Consider the following 21,984-nt stretch of genomic DNA (forward strand, 5'->3'; position numbering starts at 1 on the left):
CATGTCGCCACACTTGTTAACCAGAAATCCTTCCATTCAATCAACGTACAGATGGTTTATGACTTCAACAAGGACTTCCTTCATGTGTGTGCAAGGTTACCTGACAACTACCACATCTCCTTCAAATTAAAGAGTTTGCAAATCCCTCAGTTATTTCAAACACTAATGCAGATCAATGATAATCTTCCAGGTGACAAGAACTTGAATAATGACCCCTTTTAAGAACTCAAACAGAAGCAGAGCACAACTGAAAAAGCAACAATATCATCACGAGGAGTATCACAGAGTAGACAATTGGCATTTTCAAGATACGCTTCAGGTGCCTCGATTGCTCAGGTGCAATATGCCCCAACAAGGGAATGAAGAATAGGACTGGTGTGCTGAATGCTGCACAACATCACGTGCAGAGGAACATACAAATTAATGCTGATGAGCTGATGGGAAAAGCTTCAATCTCTGAGGAGAAGAGGAAGAGGAAGAGCAAGCCCTTGTCTACTCTGAAGATTCCAAAACTGATGAGGAGGCTGTCAATGTGGAGCAGCTGGAAGGCATGGCCATGTAAACACAGCTGGCTCATTACCAATGGATCCTTGCACAAAATAGATTCTCATAAGCTCCTCTGATATTACAATTGTCATCAGCCAGTCCCTGGTGATATAAGTCCATCTTAAGAACCTTGGACACTGACTCCACAATTACTCAAGGGAATGCCTATCACCCACAAGGGACAGAATAAACATCAATCGTTCATGTGGCTGAAACCCTCACATCATAACGCAGGGTAGAATAGGTGTAGGGTGATGCGGCGGCGCGGGCTCGTTGGGCCGAAGGGCCTGTTTCCCGTGCTGGGTTGTTCTTTGTTCTTTATAACCATAGGTCTTATCAAACTGCAAACACTACTGATAATATGTCATTCACAATCTGGCCCTTCACATGAATGCCAATAACTGTGAATGAGGGCCCATGCCACAAAATTGCCCATAAAAATCAAACCGTGTCCACAATGCTGAGAGCGACATGACATCAAAATTGAAACTCAGTACATGCTGAGAGGAGTGTATATTGAATATTGTATTTTGAAGCATACATGCAGATAATACATCTCATATATGGAACCCATAACAGAGAAATAACAGTTTTTTGAAGGAACTTAGACACTATCCACTCTGACCAATAGTCCAGTTTATGACATGAACGCTATTGGCAAAATTCCTGACTCCCAAATGCCTCTGCTTAACCACACAAAGCACAGCCTGTGACAGCTGGGAATACAAACCAAAGTAGTGGGCATAGCAGATCACTAACATTGTCTGAATGATAGCTGACCTCTCAAGCTGTGATGTCTACACTTCAGCCAAAGTATAACACTGCAATGTGGATGAACATCATACACCCAACAGCTACCTAGCATCTGTTCATGGAACCTGATCATTGAGCCTCCCTTAAAGTCAAGCTCAGATGAACAATGAAATATACAAGGAGCATCTCAGTGTTTACACTTTGACCACTGGAATCTTATGTGATATAGCAAAGAAAGAAGCAACCCTCACAAATCTGCCAAGAGCCTTGATGCTGACAGCACGTGGTCATGGACCTCAGCGTGCTCCCTTCATAATTTTATCGATAATAAAAACAGAAAATGCAGGAAAGACTCAGCAAGTCTGGCAGCATCTGTGGAGAGAAAAACAGCAGTAATGTTTCGAGTTCGTATGATTCTTCAGAGCTGAAGAGAAGTAGAAATGCAATGGACTTTATACTGTTGAAAAGAAGGGTGGAACAAGTGGAGCAAAATAGAAGTCAGCAATGGGTGGGAGCTCAGAAGAGATTTGACAAAGATGACATGAACAAATGACAAAAGAAATAGTAATGATAGTGTTAAGAACTAAGGAAGGTACTAATTGTGGCATCAAGGTCAGCTAGCAGAATATGTTAGTAGCAATACAAGGGCCTGTGCTCTCTGAAAGCAAATAAAGCAAAGCCTATCTTCATAATTTTACGATTCTTTTTGAGTTCTTCAGTGTACAACACACAGAATCTTGTACAAGTATAAGTAAATATATTCGAGAAGTACTCAAAAGTTCTATCTGCAATATAAAAGATGTAACTACGGTGAACTAATTAGTGCTCGAGGCAAGATGATGCCTGTACAATCCTAAAAAGTGCCCCCAGCCCCCGCCACCCCATGTTGCCTCAGAGGTGGTGGAGGCAGGCTGCTCACTTCTCTGTTGAAACAACAATGAGGCGCATGGATGGACAAAAAACACAGGAATGAAGAGCATGGTGTCCCCTCTCACCATATAGGCACCTGTTGGGTACTTCCTTCAGACTTTGGCCTCTGCATCTCTGGATGTGCAGCTATGGTCACTAGCTCATGTGCAGCAGAAGAAGATCCTAGGGAAAGGGTTGGGGAGCTAGAGGAAGATGAAAGTGCTGAGGGCCTCTCAGTACCTTCACCCTCCTCAGTGACATGTACAGCCCTGGGGAGACCTTCAAGTATGGTTGATGGGATTGGCTGCTGCTGCATATCATTCCTCCAATCCAGAAACCACAGTGCTGACAGTGCAATAGTCCTGTTAAGAGTACTCAGCTGTGTTCCATGGATATCTGTGCTCATATTCTGAGTGGACTGATCCATGGTACTGATGGAGGTTTGCACCTTTTCCTGCCTGAGATGCTGTCTTGCATCCATTCAGAGTTGCTGCATGTGACTCTCCATGAGATTGGCTAATCGTTCAGGGTGAGAGTTCTTGTAGTTGAATTCCTGGGACATTGCAGAGCTCATGATGATGATAAGCTCCTCCAATCATACTCCAAAAGTTCACACTGCCTCACAAAACTCTGCCAGATGTCCCCAGGTCTGCTGCTGGTTATCTAAATTTGTGATCAAAATGGTGACTCCTGAGGATCTACATCCCTGTCCACTGTAGCATTACCATGACTTTCATCCATCTCTGAGGAGAACTGTACACCAGTGTCTCCTCCTGCACTCTGGTGCGATGCCCTTCACCCTGAAACACTCATTTTGCATGTGAGATACACCCCTCGGAAGTGCTGGTGTCTGAGTTGACAGTGTGTGGGCTAAGTGTAATGTGAGCTGCCTCAAACAAATTTCATCCCTTTGATGCCCAACGGATGATCTGGCTGGGGAATGGGGTGGCTGTGGTAATGGGAGGATCAGAGCCTGAACCTGTGTGAGACACAGGTATACCCTTGCTCATAGTGCAAACATGTTCTGATATATGTCATTATCTTAATCATGGTGATAAATTACAACATGCTACTGTGCAGAGGGACCTGGGGATCCTTGTGCACAAATCGCAAAAAGTCAGTCTGCAGGTGATCAAGAAGGCAAATGGAATGTTGGCCTTTATCACAAGGGGGAGGGAATATAAAAGCAGGGAGGTCTTGCTGCAATTGTACAGGGTACTGATGAGGCCGCAACTGGAGTACTGTGTGCAATTTTTGGTCCCCTTATTTGCGAAAGGATATATTGGCCTTAGAGGGGGTGCACAGAAGGTTCACCATGTTGATACTGGAGATGAGAGGGTTAGCTTATGAGGAAAGATTGAGTAGATTGGGCCTGTACTCGTTGGAGTTTAGAAGGCTGAGGGGTGATCTTATAGAGACATATAAGATAATGAAGGGGGCAGATAGGGTGGAGGCAGAGAGATTCTTTCCACTTAAAAAGGAAACAAGAACTAAAGGACATAGCCTCAAAATAACGGGGAGTCAGTTTAGAACAGAGTTGAGGAGGAACTTCTTCATCAGAGGGTAGTGAATCTCTGGAATTCTCTGCCCATTGAAGTGGTGGAGGCTACCTCGTTGAATATGTTTAAGTCACAGGAAGATAGATTTCTGATCAATAAGGGAATTAAGGGTTATGGGGAGCAGGCGGCTAAGTGGAACTGAACCACTGCAAGATCAGCCATGATCTTATTGCATGGCCTACTCCTGCTCCTATTTCTTATGCTCACGCTCCCATAAAGCACAACTCTATCATTGCACTTCCTCTCATGCCCACATCCCAGTGAGCTCAGCAAAGCGATAGCATGACCTCCAGAATTACCAAGATGATTTCAACATCACTTTTATCAGCAGTAAAAATAATTCACCATCACCAGCAGATCGGTAATTTCCATGGCCATCTATTCAATGGAAGGAATGTGGCACAGGAAGGCTGACCCACCCTCAGAGCAGATCTTCCCTATGGCATTCCTTTTTGATTCCAACAGTAATCTGAATTTATGTCAGCCTGAGATATAGTGCATGGAGGGCTATTGCTCTTCACTATGTCTGTAAATCACACTGATTGTGTTCTATGCATACCAACATAAGCTGTGTATGCATAAGGCTCAGTGCTGAAGCAAGGTATGTATCATCTCACACACTTCAGCTGCAGCAAGATGACCTTTCCTTTGGACTTGTGTGTGAATAAGGAAGCTACTTAGCTTGCCAGATACAGCAGATCGTTGAACCTTTTCCAGCACTCAATTCATGATGATCTGTTGCTGAACTCAAATCCAAGCCTTTAGTTGCTGCTCGTGGATTAAACCAATCAGCAGGGTAGAAGACTGCCCTTCTCCTCTGGACCTCTTCCACCAAAACTTGAAGGCCCTGATTAGGAAAGCATAGGGCAGCTTGACACATCCCTTCCCCTGTGTCTCCTTTGTGTGAAATTCTATGAATAAAAGTGTTCAGCGAAAAGGGTCATGAGCCATTTAGATGAGTGGCAAGGAACAATGCCATGCTCAGATAATGTGCATGGCAGTGTTCCTTATTCATCCACCTACTGAGACTTGGCAGCTAAATGTATGCCCTCTATCCATTCCTATAGTCCTCATGCCACCATACCAAGGTATGGTACTTCCACGCCATTCACCCACTATGCATTGTATAGAACCAATGAACACAATAGTGTAAAAAAGGTTTTTCAAAATATTCATCGATAACTTTCCATTTGTTTAATAAATTAGGCCTTTTCACTCCAGGCCAGTAGAAGTGTTAATTATCCAGATGCTGTAAAATGTCAATAGCTGAAACTATTGAAAGATATTGACACAGAAGTAAAGTCACTGAGCTAATAATGCAGAGGCCCAGGTTAATGCTCTGTGGACATGGACTCAAATTCAAATCTCGGCAGCTTGTGGAATTTAAATTCAATTAATTAATAACTCTGAGATTGAAAGTCATGTATTGGTGCCATGAAGCTAAAATCAACTGTTGTAAAAAGAAAATCAATCTGGTTCACTAACATCCTTTAGGGCTACTATCTAGGTAAAGGCCTACACATGATTCCAGATACACATCAGTGTGGTTGTCTCTTAACTGGGATAAGCAACATCCACATCCCATCAAAGAATACTGAAAATGAGCACTTGAGAATTCTACCTTATTTAGTTAAGCATAGTGAAATTAACAGCATAGATCAGATAGCTGCCAGAGGTAGTAGTAGAGGCGGGTACAATTTTATCTTTTAAAAAGCATTTAGATCGTTACATGGGTATGATGGGTATAGAGGAATATGGGGCAAATGCAGGCAATTGGGAGTAGTTTAGGGTTTTTTTTTAAAAAAGGGCAGCATGGACAAGTTGGGCTGAAAGGCCTGCTTCCATGCTGTAAACCTCTATGCTCTATCTAGGGATATCAATCATGTAATGTTTTCCCTGGAGCTTAGGTGTTTCCTCAGCCAGAAAAACATAATGAGGCTTGGCTGAGAGCCCAGAGATCTATAAGACTGTTGAAACAGTTGATTCCCAATCAGGCAGCAAAGGTTGGCTGTCCATCAAGAGGTACATGAAGATCTGGTGGAGCTCCCAGGGCAGTGGTGGGAACCTCAAAAATATCGATTTTTTTTTTCAAAAGTACGCTTTTGGTACATGCATTGGAAATCGTGCCAATCACGCTGCAGCTGGTAGGTCAGATCTAACTCCTCATGATGCAAGCCCTTAGGGAGTTGATATTTCTCTTATGTCTCCTCAGATTATGTTCTAAAGGCCTGCAATTTCAGTGTAGAATAAGGTGTCTTTTCCAGGCTCAACAGGTTTAGATATCTGTTACAGATAGCCAAATGGCAGCCTGATAGGAATCTCACTGATGTCATTCGTTCTGCTCTCACACTGATTATTATTCATAGTGAAGCAGTGTAAAACAACATGAGCATGGTTTGATTGGGCACAGATGGTGCTGTCATCTTTGAATACAGTGAACAGAATTGAATTTTCCTGCCATCCCCCTCCAATGCCTACACATGTACTAGAAAGTCTGCAGATCCAAACTATTCACACAGTGATAGAAATAGTGCAGAGTCATTGTCCAATTAAATTATTTAAATATAAGAATTTCCTGAAACTGAGATGTCATTTGGTCTGACTGTTAGGATTACAACATGATTGCCAATGTGATAAATCATTCAACCCCTCAGAAAGACCCCATAAGCCACTCTGTTGTGGGAGTTAAGTATTTCTCACATTAATTCAGGGAATTTCTCTTCCAGTGATCTATTTGTACGCAATTGTGTGCATTGATCAGTTTTTGCATGCTTTCCGTCTTGGTGGCATTATGCTGGAAAGAATTCTGGCTTCTCCATAATTGATGCTAGACAGGCAGATTGCTATCCTGTTTAAATACTGTTCCAATTTCAAATTGAAGGTGGTGGGATTTTTCTGCATGTTCTCCCTCATTTCAATTGGGGAATTTCTTGGAAATTTAACCTGGAAATTTCACTGATAACATCCTTGAAAAGCCTTAAATTGTTTCTCATTAGAGAGAAGTCCATTAAGTAATTCTGAGGTCATTGTAAAAGCTCAGGGATCTTGCCCAGATTAACAACTTTGAAGAAGGATAATTCCAAGTAGCTAGCTGTAGAGAGTTTCTGCAAGCAGGGCATTCCTGCATCTTGTTAGATTAAAGCTAATAAATAGTTTAGAACGAAAGAAAAACCTAATTAAAATAAGGCATTGAAAATGATGTACATTAAATCATTTTGAAGCTCTGTATATGTAGTAATTTAACAGGATTGAGAAGAATTAGGAGGGCTGAATATGACCAGTAAGAATGAGCAAGAGAAGGCAGCAGTTGGCCTCCTTTACCTGAATTTCCATGTACACCTGTGCTTCAAGTTAATATTTTAGTCTCTAGTGTGTGGTGACTTACCAATACCTTTGTCTGATTTAATCAACTGTACGTGTAAATGATTTAAAGAATGAATAGATATAAAGCAGAATCTGGATCACAAACAGATTAAGTTTCATCATTGCAAAAGTTACCATCTATTTCATTGACTGCTATTCTGTAGCACCCCCTCGACTATCGTCATATTGTATCTGGTGAAGAGTCCAAAACAATTTGATAATATACAAATAAAAGTTTTTTCTTTTAGCAGGTTGATTGCACAATACAGATGGCAGTGGAAAACAGGGCAATAAAAATTAAAACTGAAGATGGTAGATCAGTAGAATCAAGGTGCAAGGTGCAAGGTGCAGGTGAGTAAGGGTACCAGGATGATGATAAACTATTGATGGTTGAAGGTAGCAGAATGACTGAGGACTTCACCTCTGAATTCATTCTTTTGAGCAAACTGAATTTCCTGCAGCAAAAGGAAGGACAGTCCCTGAAGCATTTATTAATAACATGTACTGTAGTTACTTTGAATCCATATATTAAGTTATATTTCACTGCAGACAACATTTATTACAATTACAAGTGCAATTTTTGATCTTATAACAGATACTGGATGTAGTCTATTAGTGAAGATCTCAAATTTGAGAACAGACAAATGAAGTAGATTGTAAAGAGTTACAGTGAAGTAGATGTAAAGTTTACAGTCACAAATGTTCACATACACCTTAAGAAATTCCAAAGCCATGATTTAACAGCAAACTTACAGCATTGTCCATGTATGCTTCTGTCCATATAATGTCATGATCATGATTGATGACCATTGGACGGCTGAGAACATGAAGGTATTCCATGACATTCTCCTGAACATCAGCCAATGTTGAAATATGAGTATAATATCCTGCAATTGAATAACAGATGATTGTCAAGTCATTTTAATAATGAAGGAAGAAGATAAAATATACAAAACAAAAACAGTGATAGGTTCTGGCTGTTGAAGTTAATGCTTAGTGTGACTTGTCAGTATCTAAATTTTTAATGTAGTGACTGAATATTTGCACTGCAAAGTTTATGAATATTTTTCATATATTGAGCATAAAAGCAGAATAAAACCAAAATTATCTTAAATTAAAATTGTTTCGAAACTAAGAGAAACCCCTACCCTTCCCAAAAAATGTATTTCTCATCCAGATTTGCGTCAGATACAAAGCACATATTATTGAATTCATGCATTTGAGGAATGGGGTCAGCTCAGGATGGGGGAGAGGAGTGGATAGGGTAAGGCCTGAAACAATTTAAAGTGGCAGTGGTCTGGTATTTCTCAGTATGCTGACTTTATTGCTTTGTTTAACACAGTGCAGCAGCAACAGTGGTTCCTGGTGATCCAAGATAGAATCAAGGGGGAGAATGTTGTGGAGGTGCTGGGTTTTCAGCCATCAGCTGGAGAGCGCCACATTACCTCTTTTAAGGAATGCCCACTGCATCTTGTTCCACTCAGGCACTTGGCATGCCGGAAGTGGCCCTGATATCAAGGGCATCATAGGCTATAAAACCAACCCTCTGAAAGTTGCCAGCCAGAAGCCAGTACCTCTAAGAACACCAGTACCAATTGAGTACAACAATGAGGTGGTGATTGCTGCTGCTTCAATACCCACCCAAGGCCAGAGGTAAATGATGGCAGGGTTTGCAAGATGGGGATTGCAGAGGATGGGACTGGTAACAAACAGGAGGAGGGGAGTGGATCTGAGTGGTTTCTCTTCCTGATGCTGGTTTCTTCAATGAGGCAGTGGATGCCTTTGAATGAGGAATTGTCCCTGTGTGCCTGCAAGCAACCCCACGTGAGTTTGCTTGCTGTGTTCCTGCATGGTGAATCCCCTGCATCATTGGCTTAATATGAGTAGACAATATGGCAATGGGTTGCATGCTTTAAGTGAACTTCAGCTGCTCACTTAATTGGCCATTGCAAAAAAGTTGGCAGACTTTCATGCCATGGACTTAATCAGGGTGCAAACAGGAAGATGGTGGGGTGCCCATCTGCCATTTCCCTCCTGAATAAATGCTAAATCACCACGGGACTGAGCACAAGACTCTGCTCATTGTGCCTGATCTCACAAAATGGCGCAAATAATTTACAAACTTAGTGATTGTATGGGTTCCAAAAGTATCTTTTCATCTGAGTTTATTCATGAACAATAGAAACCCTAAGTGAAACTTGGATGGAAACTTTAGATCCTACTCTGAATGGGCAGTCACTTCTATTCAGGGGTTGCGACGATAGCACTGCATTATATTAGGATAAAAGAAGACCATCAGAAGCAATGTGGCCCCTTGAAAATGAATAATGATGTTGTCAATGATAAGGAAATATTGGACATATTCAAAATTAGTTTACATCAGTCTTGCCAAGACAACTGAAGGAAGCTATGATTGAATGAAGGGTGGATTGGTGGCAGGAACAAAGGCAGGTGGATGCTTAAAATAACACCAGCTGTCATCCAAATTCCTTGGCTCCATCCTCCCCTGCCACAGCCAATTGAACTTCTTAATATCCATTTAAAGTCAAGGGCCAGAACTCTACCACTTCACTTGCCATGAAATTGGCACTGGTGAGGGATGAACAACAGAAACCTCTGTTGACCTGATATGGGAATTTCCAGTCTTACCTAAGCAAAGCCATAAAATCCCAGCCATGTTATTGGAGTTCGACTTGGAATAGAGGCTCGTCCTGCCTGACTGGGTACAGAAGCAGCTATAGGTTGGCCAGTAGAATGGTTCTCCCTGATGATGGTAGCATGGCCGCTTAATTTATTTTTAACTTTAACTTTGAAAAAGTTGAAGCAGGCACCTCCAATATTGGGTGTCCTCTCCATCACTTAACTATCATGGCATTATGCTGCTGCTTTCCAGTTCTGTTGGTCCTCCAGCCTAGCCATCGTCTGGCTATGAATTAGGGAGTGCAGGCTTTTGATCCTCATTTCCACCTGACAGTGAGGTTCAGAAGCCTGAAGGCTAAGCGATTATACAACCAACAAATCAGACCTAAACTCTGCAGTCTTGTCATATCCAGTCGTGAATGATGGTGGACAACAAAAGAACTAATAGGAGGAGGATTCCCTACTAATATCCCCATCCTCAATGATGGAGGAGCTCGGCACATCAGTGCAAAAAATAAAGCTGAAACAAATGCAACCATAATCTGCCAATGCTAGGTAGATGATTCATCTCGGCTCCCTTCTGTGGTCCACAGCATCAAACATGCCAGTCTTCAGCAATTCAATTACTCCATGTGACATCAATAAATGTTTGAGGGCACTGAAAACGTAATTATGACATGTGCTCCAGAACTCGCTGCACCTTTAGTCAAACTGTTTTAATACAGCTACAATATTAGCATATACATGGCAATATGAAAAATTACCCTAATATGTCCTGCCCACAAAATGCAGGAGTAATTCAATCCAACCCCAACAGTCTATTCTCAATCACCAATCAAATGATGGAAGGTAAACAGCTTTAAGGTGACACTTACACAGCAATAAGCTGCTCTGAGGCTCAATTTGAGTTCTGTCAGACCCAATCAGCTCATTGAAACGTTGGCTCTATTCTCTCTCTACAGATTCTGTCAGACCTGCTGAGATTTTCCAGCATTTTTTGTTTTTGTTTCAGTCAGTTCCTGACTGGATTACAGCCTTGGTCCAAATATGGACAAAGGAGCTGAATTATAGAGAGGAGATGAGAGGGTACTAACAAAGAGCCGCAGCAAAACTGGACACAGTGGGAATCAAATGTGAAATTTTCCCCTGGTTAGAGTCATAACAGGCACAAAGGATGATGGTTGCAGTTGTTGGAGAATAATCATCTCAGTCTCAGGACATCACTGCAGGAGTTCCTCAGGTGTTCCTTGCTCAACCATCTTCAGCTGCTTCATCAATGACCCTCTCTCCATCATAAGGTCAGAAAGGAGAATGTTTGCAGATAATTGCACAATGTTCAACAGCATTCATGATTCCTCAGATACTGGAGCAGTCCGTGCTCAAATGCAACAAGACCTGGACAACATTCAGGTTTAGGCAGAAGAGTGGGAGATTATATCCATGCCACATATACAAAGAACAAAGAACAAAAAAAGTTACAGTACAAGAACAGGCCTGCCGGTCCTTCAAGCCTGCATTGACCATGCTGCCTGACTTAACTAAAACCCCCTACCCTTCCATGGACCATATCCCTCCATTCCCATCCTATTCATGTACTTGTCAAGACGCCCCTAAAAAGTCACCACCGTGTCCACTTCCAATATCTCCGCCAGCAACGAGTTCCTGGCACCCACTACTCTGTAAAATATCTGCATCATACATCTCCTTAAACCTAAGCTCCCTAGTAATTGACTCTTCCACCCTGGGAAAAAGCTTCTGACTATCCACTCTGTCCATGCTTCTCAATCTTGTAGACTTCTATCAGGTCTCCTCTCAACTTCTGTCACTCAAGTGAGAACAAACCAAATTTCTCCAACATCTCCTCATAGCTAATGCCCTCCATACCAGGCAACATCCTGGTAAATCTTTTCTGTACCCTCTCCAAAGCCTTCAATTCCCCTTCAATCCCCAAAGCGTTGGAAGACTTTGTGACTGACAAGCCAATTCACGTGTAATTTATAATCTACCACAATTTGCTGCTAATTAATCATTAGCATATTGATACTAGGTTTTAGAGTTTAGGTGGTTACCCAAGATAGCATTTAATGTTTGTTTTGTTTGACCCTTGTAAAGCAAAAAAATCTTTGTTTCAAGCCATGGAATCTTCAGATTCCTTTTTTTTCAGTTAATATCTGGGATTTCAGATTTCTTATTTAAAAAAATTTTGCTCAATCAATTATTAGTATTATAACTGAGATTGATAGATTTTTGTTACTCAAAGGTGTTATGTGATATGGGGAAAGGTAGGTAAATGGAGTTAGGTGGCACATCAGCCATGATTTCATTGTGTAACAGAACAAGTTCAAGGAGCTAAATGGCACACTCCTGTACCTATGTACCCATGACTGTTGTTGAAAATAGAAATGTCATTAAAACAGTACACCAACTAGTCCACTGATTTTCATGCTTCCATGCAGGAAAATGACTTGCCATTTCCCAGTTTGCCACTTTCAATTTAAAGCAATTATTCACCATATGGAGAATACAGATCATCAATCCACATATACTGCATCATTCTGCTTAAATGTGCTTTGCACTTGTATTGGATAAATTTCTCTTGACATTGCTATGATGTGACATACAGACAAGGAAGATCGCAGTTTTGTTCCTTTCTGCAGAAATGGCTGAACTGGGCACATATAAAGGATAGAATCGGCAGTCCTCATGGTCTATATGGCTAAGCATCCTATTCGGTGGTGTATTAATCACTAATGAACAGAAACATTGAATTGTTTTCCATTGTTGCATTTACACAGCTTCCTTATAATACCTGTACATTTTCAACTGAAAGAAAACATCAGTTTTAATGGATACATAAATTTGTGTATGTTTACTAGGCTGATAAAGATCAGAAAAAATAGTTCCATGGCTGCAAGCCGGGAGCACATTTCAGGAAATTGTTCACCCCCAACCCATGATACTGTGTTTATTAAAATTAACAAACAGAAAATTGGGGACTTGGGAACAGAATTTTCAGATTTTTGTTTCTGTCTTGTCCTAAGAGCACTGAAGAAGAAAATACCAGCATTACATGTATTGCAATTTGAGTCCTTTTTTCACCAACACCCATTTAAGATTGACTTTTTAAAATTAATTCATTTCAGTGTCACCTCCAATTGGCCTCAAGTAGGTGATAGATGACTGGTTTCTTTAATACAACTGAAGGGCTTGTTAGGTCATTTTAGACGACAGTTAAGAGTCACATTGCCATGAATCTGCAGTCATTTATTGGCCAGATCAAGTAAAAGCAATACATTTCCTTCCTAAAGGATATTAGTGAAACAGTTGGATATTTCCAAACCCACTGGGCTTTGTGGTTACCATTATCTATACTAGCTTCTATTTCTGATTCATTTAATTCATTGAATTTAAATTCTTAGCTGTCATGGTGAGATTTGAACTCATGGGCCCAATTTTACCATTTTGATTCTAAATGCTGGACAGACTTGAAACCGGGAGTGTTTCAGATTCGACTTTTAGATCTGTTCTCAGGCACCCCCGTATGCACTCTGCCTGAAAAAATATCAGCAATTCTGAATCATGCCGCAGAAGCCTTTGGACAGGGCTGAACACACCCGAAATCCTGCAGCTCCGATTGGTGCCTCCAGCTGCACATGCACAGAAAATAAAGAACGCGGCTCTCCTCCCACATCGCTCCCAGGCCAGAAAATGCCTCCCCCTGGTCCCCACAGACATTGCCCCACCTCCACAACATTACTGACCCCCTTACCCTCCACCCCCTAGACTGATCACAGGGCCCTCCTCCCCCTATCCCCCCATCGATCTCAGGCAGCAGTCATCCCCTTCCCCATCACTGATCTCAGGCACAGTGGCAGTGGACCCTCTCTTCACCCTTACTGATTCCAGGCAGAGTGGCAGCAGACCTCCCCCCTACCAATCTCAAGCAGAGAGCTGTTGGATGCTTGGCATTTGCCTCCTCACTAACTGGAGTGCCCAAATTGGATTTTTGTGGAGCATGTCTGTTTTGTGCCGATTCGGGGGTGAGGGGGGGGGGGGGGGGGGTGGGGGGGGGCGCGGGCATGCCGGTAAAGTTGAGCAGGCAGCCTATTAAGTCAATTTAAATGCATGCAAATGCATGTAAATGGCTGTCGCTCACGTTTTGGGCGCAGTCCCAATCATGGCCATTTTGGCACCTTGGTGAATGGGGAACCAGCTCAGGAGGCAAGCGCAGATTGCGCTACTCGCCTCATGCCCAACTTTACCAAGTTTTCGTGCCCGAAATCGGGCGCAAATTGATGGTAAAAATCGGGCCCCATGTCTCTGAATCACAAGTCCAATCCAGTAAAGCAGCCTCTATACTCCCATACCTTCTGCAAACATAGCTGTTTAAGTCAAGTTTCTTACCTTTGTTGTTACATGCTATCCATTTAACATAATCTGCAAATGTTACCTCCCGACCAATCAGATATGTAAATACGCGCACCTGTCAAGGATAATTAAGTATAGTGACTTTAATTATTTGCAAAAATACTTTTTAATTAAAAAGACAAGAGGTTTATATAGTATGTTGACTCTGCCATTGCAGGCCTAAGCACTTAAAAGGATAAAGATTCATTCCCATTTCATAATTTAGTAAATCAAACATGTCACGCTTATCCATTGGCTTCCTACTGATTTCTCTCCATTTGGGAAGATCCATATTTCTGTTGCCACCTATTTCTGAGGGTCTGACCAGCCTTTCATTGATTAAGGTTACAAGGTCTATGTGCATCAATGTGGTGTACAGACTACTTCTTTACTATTTTCTTTATTTTGGCATCTAATTAAAATATTCTAAACTAAGTGGAGAAATAATTCCAGCCTTTCACATAAGAAATACAGAGTGCAACATGCTGCAGTCAGCAACAAATACACATTGTACAACTCGTTCAATTTATAAATCCACTCTCCTCTGATGATCTTAGTATTGCTGAGTAAGTACAGACTTGGAACTAAGTAAAAAGTGGCAAATTTTGTAACTTCCACCAACAAGGAAACCTTGGGCCTCAGTCTTATACTATACTATCCAGGGACCCTGTAATAATCAAGCAGTTTATCCATTCTGGGCTCTGCATTGCACCTATAATGAGTTTTGGAAACCAATCCAGGATTCCATGTCACACTGACCTATGTATTAATATTCTGCATGTGAAATGTAATCTATGGTTTAGAATTTATTGGCCAGGATTTCCCAATCCTGAAAATTCCCACTTAAAGTCAATGGGCCTTTGGCTGGTCTGGCGAATTTTGCTTCTTACCCATGATGATTCCTAGCACAGATAGGACCAGAATATCCCAGCACTGTATTTGGCCTTGAAATTACATTAATTCTGCCTCTATATAGTAGTGAACCTGGGTTCCATGTTATATTATCTGGGATTCCGTATTATAATGACCATGGCTTTCATATTACATTTACTCTGGTGTCTACATAGACAATTTTGTGAAGACAACATTTGCACAATGTAAATCCCAGAGTTTGGGATCCCATATTGGCTGAGTCTAGGTTTGTACAACTGAGTGGAGGGTCTGGTACAGATACAAGAATCAGCACAGTGTTGAGTACAAGTTCAATATAATGTATAAGCACTTTGCTTCATAAAATTGGCTACCAGCTTCATATTATATTGGCCTTGGACTCAGCAATACATCCTTACCTTATCCTTATCCTACTCAGCAATGGGACAAACTTAGGCTCAGCCATTTTATTGACTCTGGTGTTCACATTTTACACACACTTGACTTCACATTGCTTCAACATCATGCTTGACATTATAAAGATCCTGAGCTTTGTCAAACCAATTGCATTATCATAAATAGCCCTGCTTTCAGCATATACTAACCCAAGCCTTGAAAATGACTAAACATCAAGCATCACATTTAACTTTTGGCTGAGCCTGGTTAAATTTTGGACCTGTGCATTAAAACATTGGGTTTAATCACATGCTGCGAATTCTACCAAGCTTGGGCTTGAGATTTCACTAACCCTCAACGCAGCATTATGCTGACGAAGGTTGAGCATCATATAAAGAGTTATGTCAACTATGAAAGTAACATTACAACAGTGGCTATACCTTAGAAAGCAATTCATTGGCTGCCAAATATTTTAGGATGTCCTGAATGGCTGTACCGTGTGAGGTTGTGAAACATTGTCCCAGATTTCACATTATACTGACCTTGGACTCCTCATCATATTAGTTATATTGATCCAGAATTCAGCATTTTGGATGGAAAATAAGCAGAGTATGAAAGATTCATACAGATTGAAGCTATAGGTGATGAATATAAAAAGATAAAAAGTGGACCAAACCAATTTTTCTGAAGGTTTGAATAAAAAGTCCCATTATACACAGTCAAATGCTTCTTCAGTATCTAAGGAAATTATAACTTCCGGACGAGAAGGAATCTTAGAGTTAATAATGTTAAATAGCTATTTTAAACTGGAGAATGATTGTCAACCCTTAATAAAGCCAGATTGATAAGAGACAATAGTTGGCAAAACTGGGTCCAAACACAGGGCAAGAGCTTTGGCTAGTGTCTTTATTCCAGGTTTAGCAGAGAAATAGGGTAACAGGAGCTTCACTCCAGGGGGTTCTTACCCTTTTTCAACAATAGTGAAATGTTTGTCTGATTTAAAGTGAAAGGAAAATTATCGCAAGAAAGCAATTCTGAGAAGACTAAGCTAAGCAGGAGAGATAAGTAGAAGGAAAAGTATTTTTAATAAAAATCAACAGAAATACCACCAGGTCCTGAAGTCTTATGATTTTGTCGCACCTTGGTGGCCTGAGCCATTTCCAGAGTTGAAAGAGGTTTATCTAATGCCGACCTATTAACAGGATGCAGGCTTGGAATATCAAGCTTGCCAAAAAAAAGTGAAAACCAAAATTGTCTGCTGCGTCAGAGGAATACAAGGTAGAATAGAGTTTTAAATTGATTATATGCTTGGGACCTAGTGCAGAGGTACCAGATTCAACCAGAATTTCCATGATCAGATTAGAGGTCACCGACTTGCAAAGTTGATGAGAAAGAATTTTGTTGGCTTTTTCGCCATGCTCATAGTGTGGTTGTCTTGATTTCAGAAAGTGTTGCTCAGCCTGGTTGGTTATATAACAATTTTCAATTTGATACAAAATCAAATTCTGTCTGTAAATTGAATTGTTCCTTACAAAGCTCAGGAGTTGCTGCAGATGCACACTGCTGGTCAATTTGGAGTACAAGGTCAACTAATTCAGATTGGCAATTTGAGAACTGCCTATTGATCTTGTAGAGTATAAAATGATCTGTCCATGGTAATAAATGCTTCGCAAGTAGTGGTTACAGTTACGATCAGGGGTCATAGTGATGTCTATGAACAAATCAATCTGGACGAGATAAATTTAATAAATTCTTCACCTAAGAAAAGAACAAGATCAAAATGCCAAGAACGTTGAAAGGGCACATTTTCAGGAAAGCATAGTCTCATCAATAGAGGGGCCTGGTCAGATATAACAATGCTTTGATATTCACTGGGGTTTAAAAGTGAAAGAAGTTCGCTATCCAAAAGAAAGAAATCTATTATTAAATAAGAATCATGAGCTGAACAGAAAAAAACAAAAATTATTGCAGTAGGGAAAGAAAACGCCAAGGATCTGTAAATTTGTAAAAAGGAATTAATAACAGAAGCTCATCTAGCAAAAGAGCATGAACAAGTTTGAGTGTGATTAAGAGAAGGATTTAAAACACAAGTCCACACCCAGAATCAGATGGTGATTGTGCATGTTAGGCAAAGAGGAAAAAAATCTGAGCATCATCCCACTTAGATGCATACAAATCGGCCAGTATTACTTGTTTACTCAATAAACTACTAGATACAATCACATAGAAGCCATTAAGATCTGCTATGATGTGTTGAAACAAATGGGATATTTTATGAATCAAACTTGCAGCACCCTGTGATTTAGAGTGAAATTTGGAGTGAAAGACCTGTCCCACCCAACCCTTTCTGGGTCTGAAGTGTGCAAATGTATCCCTTGAAAAATAAAACTAGCCTTAAACTTTTGCAGGTGAGAAAATATCTACTGCGTTTCACAGGATGATTCAGCCCTTTTACATTACAACTCACAAAATTTGCAGAAACTTTGAACATATCAGATAAGAGAGTCTTGGGTGTCATTACAAAACAAATGAAAATTAACAACTGATCAAACTGAGACAGTCAAGTTGAAAAAAATGACAAAATGGCAACCTCTACTTAAAAGAGCAACCAAAGAAAGGAAAAGATAGGAGATGCAGGAGTAAAGGTACAAAATAGAAAATGACCTAACACCAGCCTTCCCCCAAACAAAAGGCTGCAACCACCCTTCCTCTTCTAAACCTAGATGCACACATGGTCACCTTAAGGATAACCCAAAAGAATGCAAGTCCAAAACTCCACCCAGAGCAAAATAAAACAAAAGTATCATTCCCAGCTCCAAACACAAATAACCCAGCAATAGCATTAAAGTTGCCATATGAAACTATTATCACAATTCAAAACTTCATAACCAGAGTCCTTCGACCTACAGCCTTTGTTAATAGCATATTACCATCAAACATTCAACATTAGTAATACAGCTGCTCAGGGTAGAAGGGAAAACAAAATCCTGGAAAAGATAAAAAGAAGCTTCCCACAGCTGAAATCTGACTGAATGTTGACAGTTATTACAGCCTATCAAATAGATCAGTCAACCAAAGGCCATATTTCATGTAATACAGTCTTAAGCCGATTCTGGGTCAAGGAATATTTTCTGAATGTCATATCCATCAGTGACCCTTAATCTGGCAGGGTAGAGCAGGCTAAATTTTGCTTCCAGACATTGCTATCGGAGTGGCTTAACCTCCACAAAGGCTTTTCTTTTCTTGGCTATTGCCTCACTGAAATCCAGAAAAATAATTATTCTGTTGCCTTTGTAGAGCAGGAGACCTTTGTCTATCCAGCTGCAGAATCTCATCCTTGACGTGATAGTAATGGAATTTAATAATGTAAGGCCTTAACCTTATCTTGGTCTTCAGCTTGGATTGCAGGCTGTGATGTCTCCTGTCTAGCAGCAGCATTTCAGGCAAATCCTTTCAGTTTTTCAGCAGCTGTGCTGCAAATTCAGTAGAGCGAGGGCGCTTGCAGTTTTACTTCATCCTAAAAATCATCAGATTGGATCTCTTCGATCTTCCATAGGATCTCCACAGTGCAGAAGGAGACTATTCAGCCCATGTAGTCTGCACCATCCCACCAAAGGAGCATCTTACCCAGGTCCTATTCCCACAACCCTGCACGCTTACATTGGCTAATCCCCCTAACCTACACGTCTTTAGGCACGAAGGGGCAATTTACCATAGCCAGTCCACCTAACTGGCAATTTTTTAGGACTGTGGGAGGAAACTGGAGCACCTGGAGGAAACCATCGCAGACATCAGAAGATCATGCAAACTGTGCACAGTCACCCAAAGTCAGAATCAAACCTGTATCCCTGGCGCTGTGAGGCAGCAGTGCTAACCACTGTCATTTTGCTTCATAGTCTTCATTCTTAGCCATCAATTTGTTGATTACAGATGAGAATTAAACCACTTTATTCTAATGCTGCGCCAGTCTCTGAATACTCATTGACGAAGTGCTAAAGACTGGCTATGTGAAACGCAAACAGCATTGACCAAGTTAGCTTGACAGGCTGCATCAGTGTTTTCCTTCTTAGAATGGGACAGTACCATGATGGCAGTTGAGATTGGCAAAAACAGAAAAAAAGCCAGGAAAAGGAAAAAAGATAACAGTAGCAGTTTGTAAAGTTTGAGATCTAAAAAAAAATTAAACTGGCAGAGGCACAAATCTCGGTGGAGCATAGCTCTTGATCACATGACCATTTCCTGGAAGCAAGTTTCTTTATCAAAAATCAACTCTGAGAAACCTAGTTCTTAAACAGACCATCACCAAAATAAAACAAATTTTCCCCCAATTACATGAGCAATGGCAGTATAAAGGCAATTTCTCTTATCTCTACCATTGGTGGGGAATTCAGTATTTTGTCCCATTTCTACATTTTCACCAGTTCTGTGTTGGCATGCATGAGAGCCCGACTGGCTTTTGTATTTGTTTTACCATGTTTGTCTTTAAATTAATACAGCATAATGTCATTCAAATTGTTTATGCACGTACCTTGCAGTCAGGCCAATTGTATTGCTCAAATACTGATTCATACTCCTCAACTGCACCATCTGTGATCAGCATGATGGCTTGGTTACACAGGCTGCCTTGTCCTGTCTCATTAAACTAACAGAAGGAATACAAATATCAGTAGGCGGACTGAGAATAGAACAGAGATATTCAAAGAGCAGAAATCAACACTGGGTACACAAAATAAGTATAAATTATATTTCCATAAAATCATAAATAATTTCAGGATAATGTTATTGAGTAAATTCATTCTGCATATGTGACAAAGTAAGTATTCCAGTTCATGGTGCAGCAGAGAAGTCAGAAACATCATAGCATCAGCAATGTATCGAACAAGACAGCTCCCTATCTCAGACATTCTGCCAAAAGAAAATGCCACATTAGTGCTGAACTTGTCCGACATGAGGGCAAATGTAAAAGGATGGCGTGGGGAATGAGTGAAGTTTCCATCATTGAACAACCACTAGAAAATGGCTCTTTGAACTGAGGGGAAGAGTCCGATGGAGTAGATTACTCACCATTTGCAGCCAGTGTGTCAGTAATAGGATGCTGTTCCTGGCACCAGCTATGCTAAACAGGGCAGGTGGGAGTGTGAGGGGAGAGCAGCAGAGGCCAATTAAAATGACTATAAAGCTCATTCTGAAATGCTTGATGGTGTGGGGTGGAATTTTGAAGGGGCAACATGGGTTCGAGGATGTCTGTTTCAGATCAGCAGAAAGGGGCAAGTACAGAGCCAATCATGGCTGTCTCACGCCAGGAAGGCTCAGCAGGGCAAAGAGGGACTTGACACTTGGTAAGAATGTCCCCTTAGTACTGCAAAAGTGATGGAAAGAGTGGGAAACCTGCGTTCATGGAATTAAGAATGGTTGTCATCCTTCCTGGCATTGTGGGGGCCGAAGAGAAGGGACAAGACTGCCAATCAAATAAGATGGCCACCTCTCCAAAAGGATGGCTGCATTTGACAATGGGGTCTTAACTGTCAAATTTTGGTCCCAGTGGCAAACAGAGGAAACACCCTTCACAGGAAAAGCAGAATGCTGGGCATTAAGAGGGTAAGGGGTGAGGGAGGGTAGGGAAACAAGGCCAGACCTTCAACACAAGACCTGTTGGTGAAGATGGAGCAACCTGGAGATGACTGAAATGCAGTACTGCAAGAGGCCGAAACTCTCCAGGCAGGTGATCAGCGATAAATTACCTTATTACCAAAGACTTTGGACTGGTCGTCACATCCTAGTAAGAAGTCTCACAACACCAGGTTAAAGTCCAACCAGTTTATTTGATAGTAATCCCACAAGCTTTCAGAAATGGTGTTCCTTCATCAGGTGTGTGTGGAAGGTTCTGATCAGAGAAGGGCATATAAAGTCACACACCGTTTACAGAATACTGATTAGACTGCAAGTCTTTACAGCTAACCGGCTATTCAAATCTTAAAGATGCAGACAATGTGAGTGGAGATAGCATTAGCATAGGGTTTATTGTCTCCAGACAGGACAGTAAGTGAGATTTTACAAGCCCAGGCAAGTCATGGGGGTTACAGATTGAGACCAGGTTCATGTCGCACTATCTGTAACCCCCATGACTTGCCTGGGCTTGTAAAATCTCACTTACTGTCCTGTCTGGAGACAATACACATCTCTTCAACCCATGCTAATGCTATCTCCACTCACATTGTCTGCATCTTTAAGACTTGAATAGCAGGTTAGCTGTAAAGACTTGCATTCTAATCAGTATTCTGTAAACGGTGTGTGACTTTATATGCCCTTCTCTGATCAGAACCTTCCACACACACCTGATGAAGGAACACCGTTTCTGAAAGCTTGTGGGATTACTATCAAATGAACTGGTTGGACTTTAACCTGGTGTGTGAGACTTCTTACTGTGTTTACCCCAGTCCAACGTCGGCATCTCTATGTTGTCACATCCTACCCAGTGGTCAAAGTCCTTTTGACTTTGAACTTCATCCCTCCTGGACCTTAGTGACATTTCACGAATGAC

The 21,984-nt window shown here is 41.2% G+C and overlaps 1 protein-coding gene across 2 annotated transcripts in view; it reads right to left on the minus strand.

Moving 5' to 3' along the window:
* The window catches only part of LOC145344092 (voltage-dependent calcium channel subunit alpha-2/delta-4-like), a 429,967-nt gene that overhangs the window by 302,900 nt on the left and 105,083 nt on the right, over positions 1–21,984 (minus strand). For both annotated transcript variants that reach the window (XM_080190916.1, XM_080190917.1), the window contains 3 exons: positions 19,972–20,085; positions 14,175–14,253; positions 7,884–8,017 (listed from right to left, as the gene is read on the minus strand). In XM_080190916.1, the coding sequence (XP_080047042.1) occupies positions 7,884–8,017; positions 14,175–14,253; positions 19,972–20,085 (327 nt within the window). The remainder of the gene's footprint in view (positions 1–7,883; positions 8,018–14,174; positions 14,254–19,971; positions 20,086–21,984) is intronic.

The sequence above is a fragment of the Carcharhinus amblyrhynchos genome, chromosome 6 (assembly GCF_965287045.1).
Source record: "Carcharhinus amblyrhynchos chromosome 6, sCarAmb.v2.hapA, whole genome shotgun sequence".
Classification (NCBI taxonomy): Eukaryota; Metazoa; Chordata; class Chondrichthyes; order Carcharhiniformes; family Carcharhinidae; genus Carcharhinus; species Carcharhinus amblyrhynchos.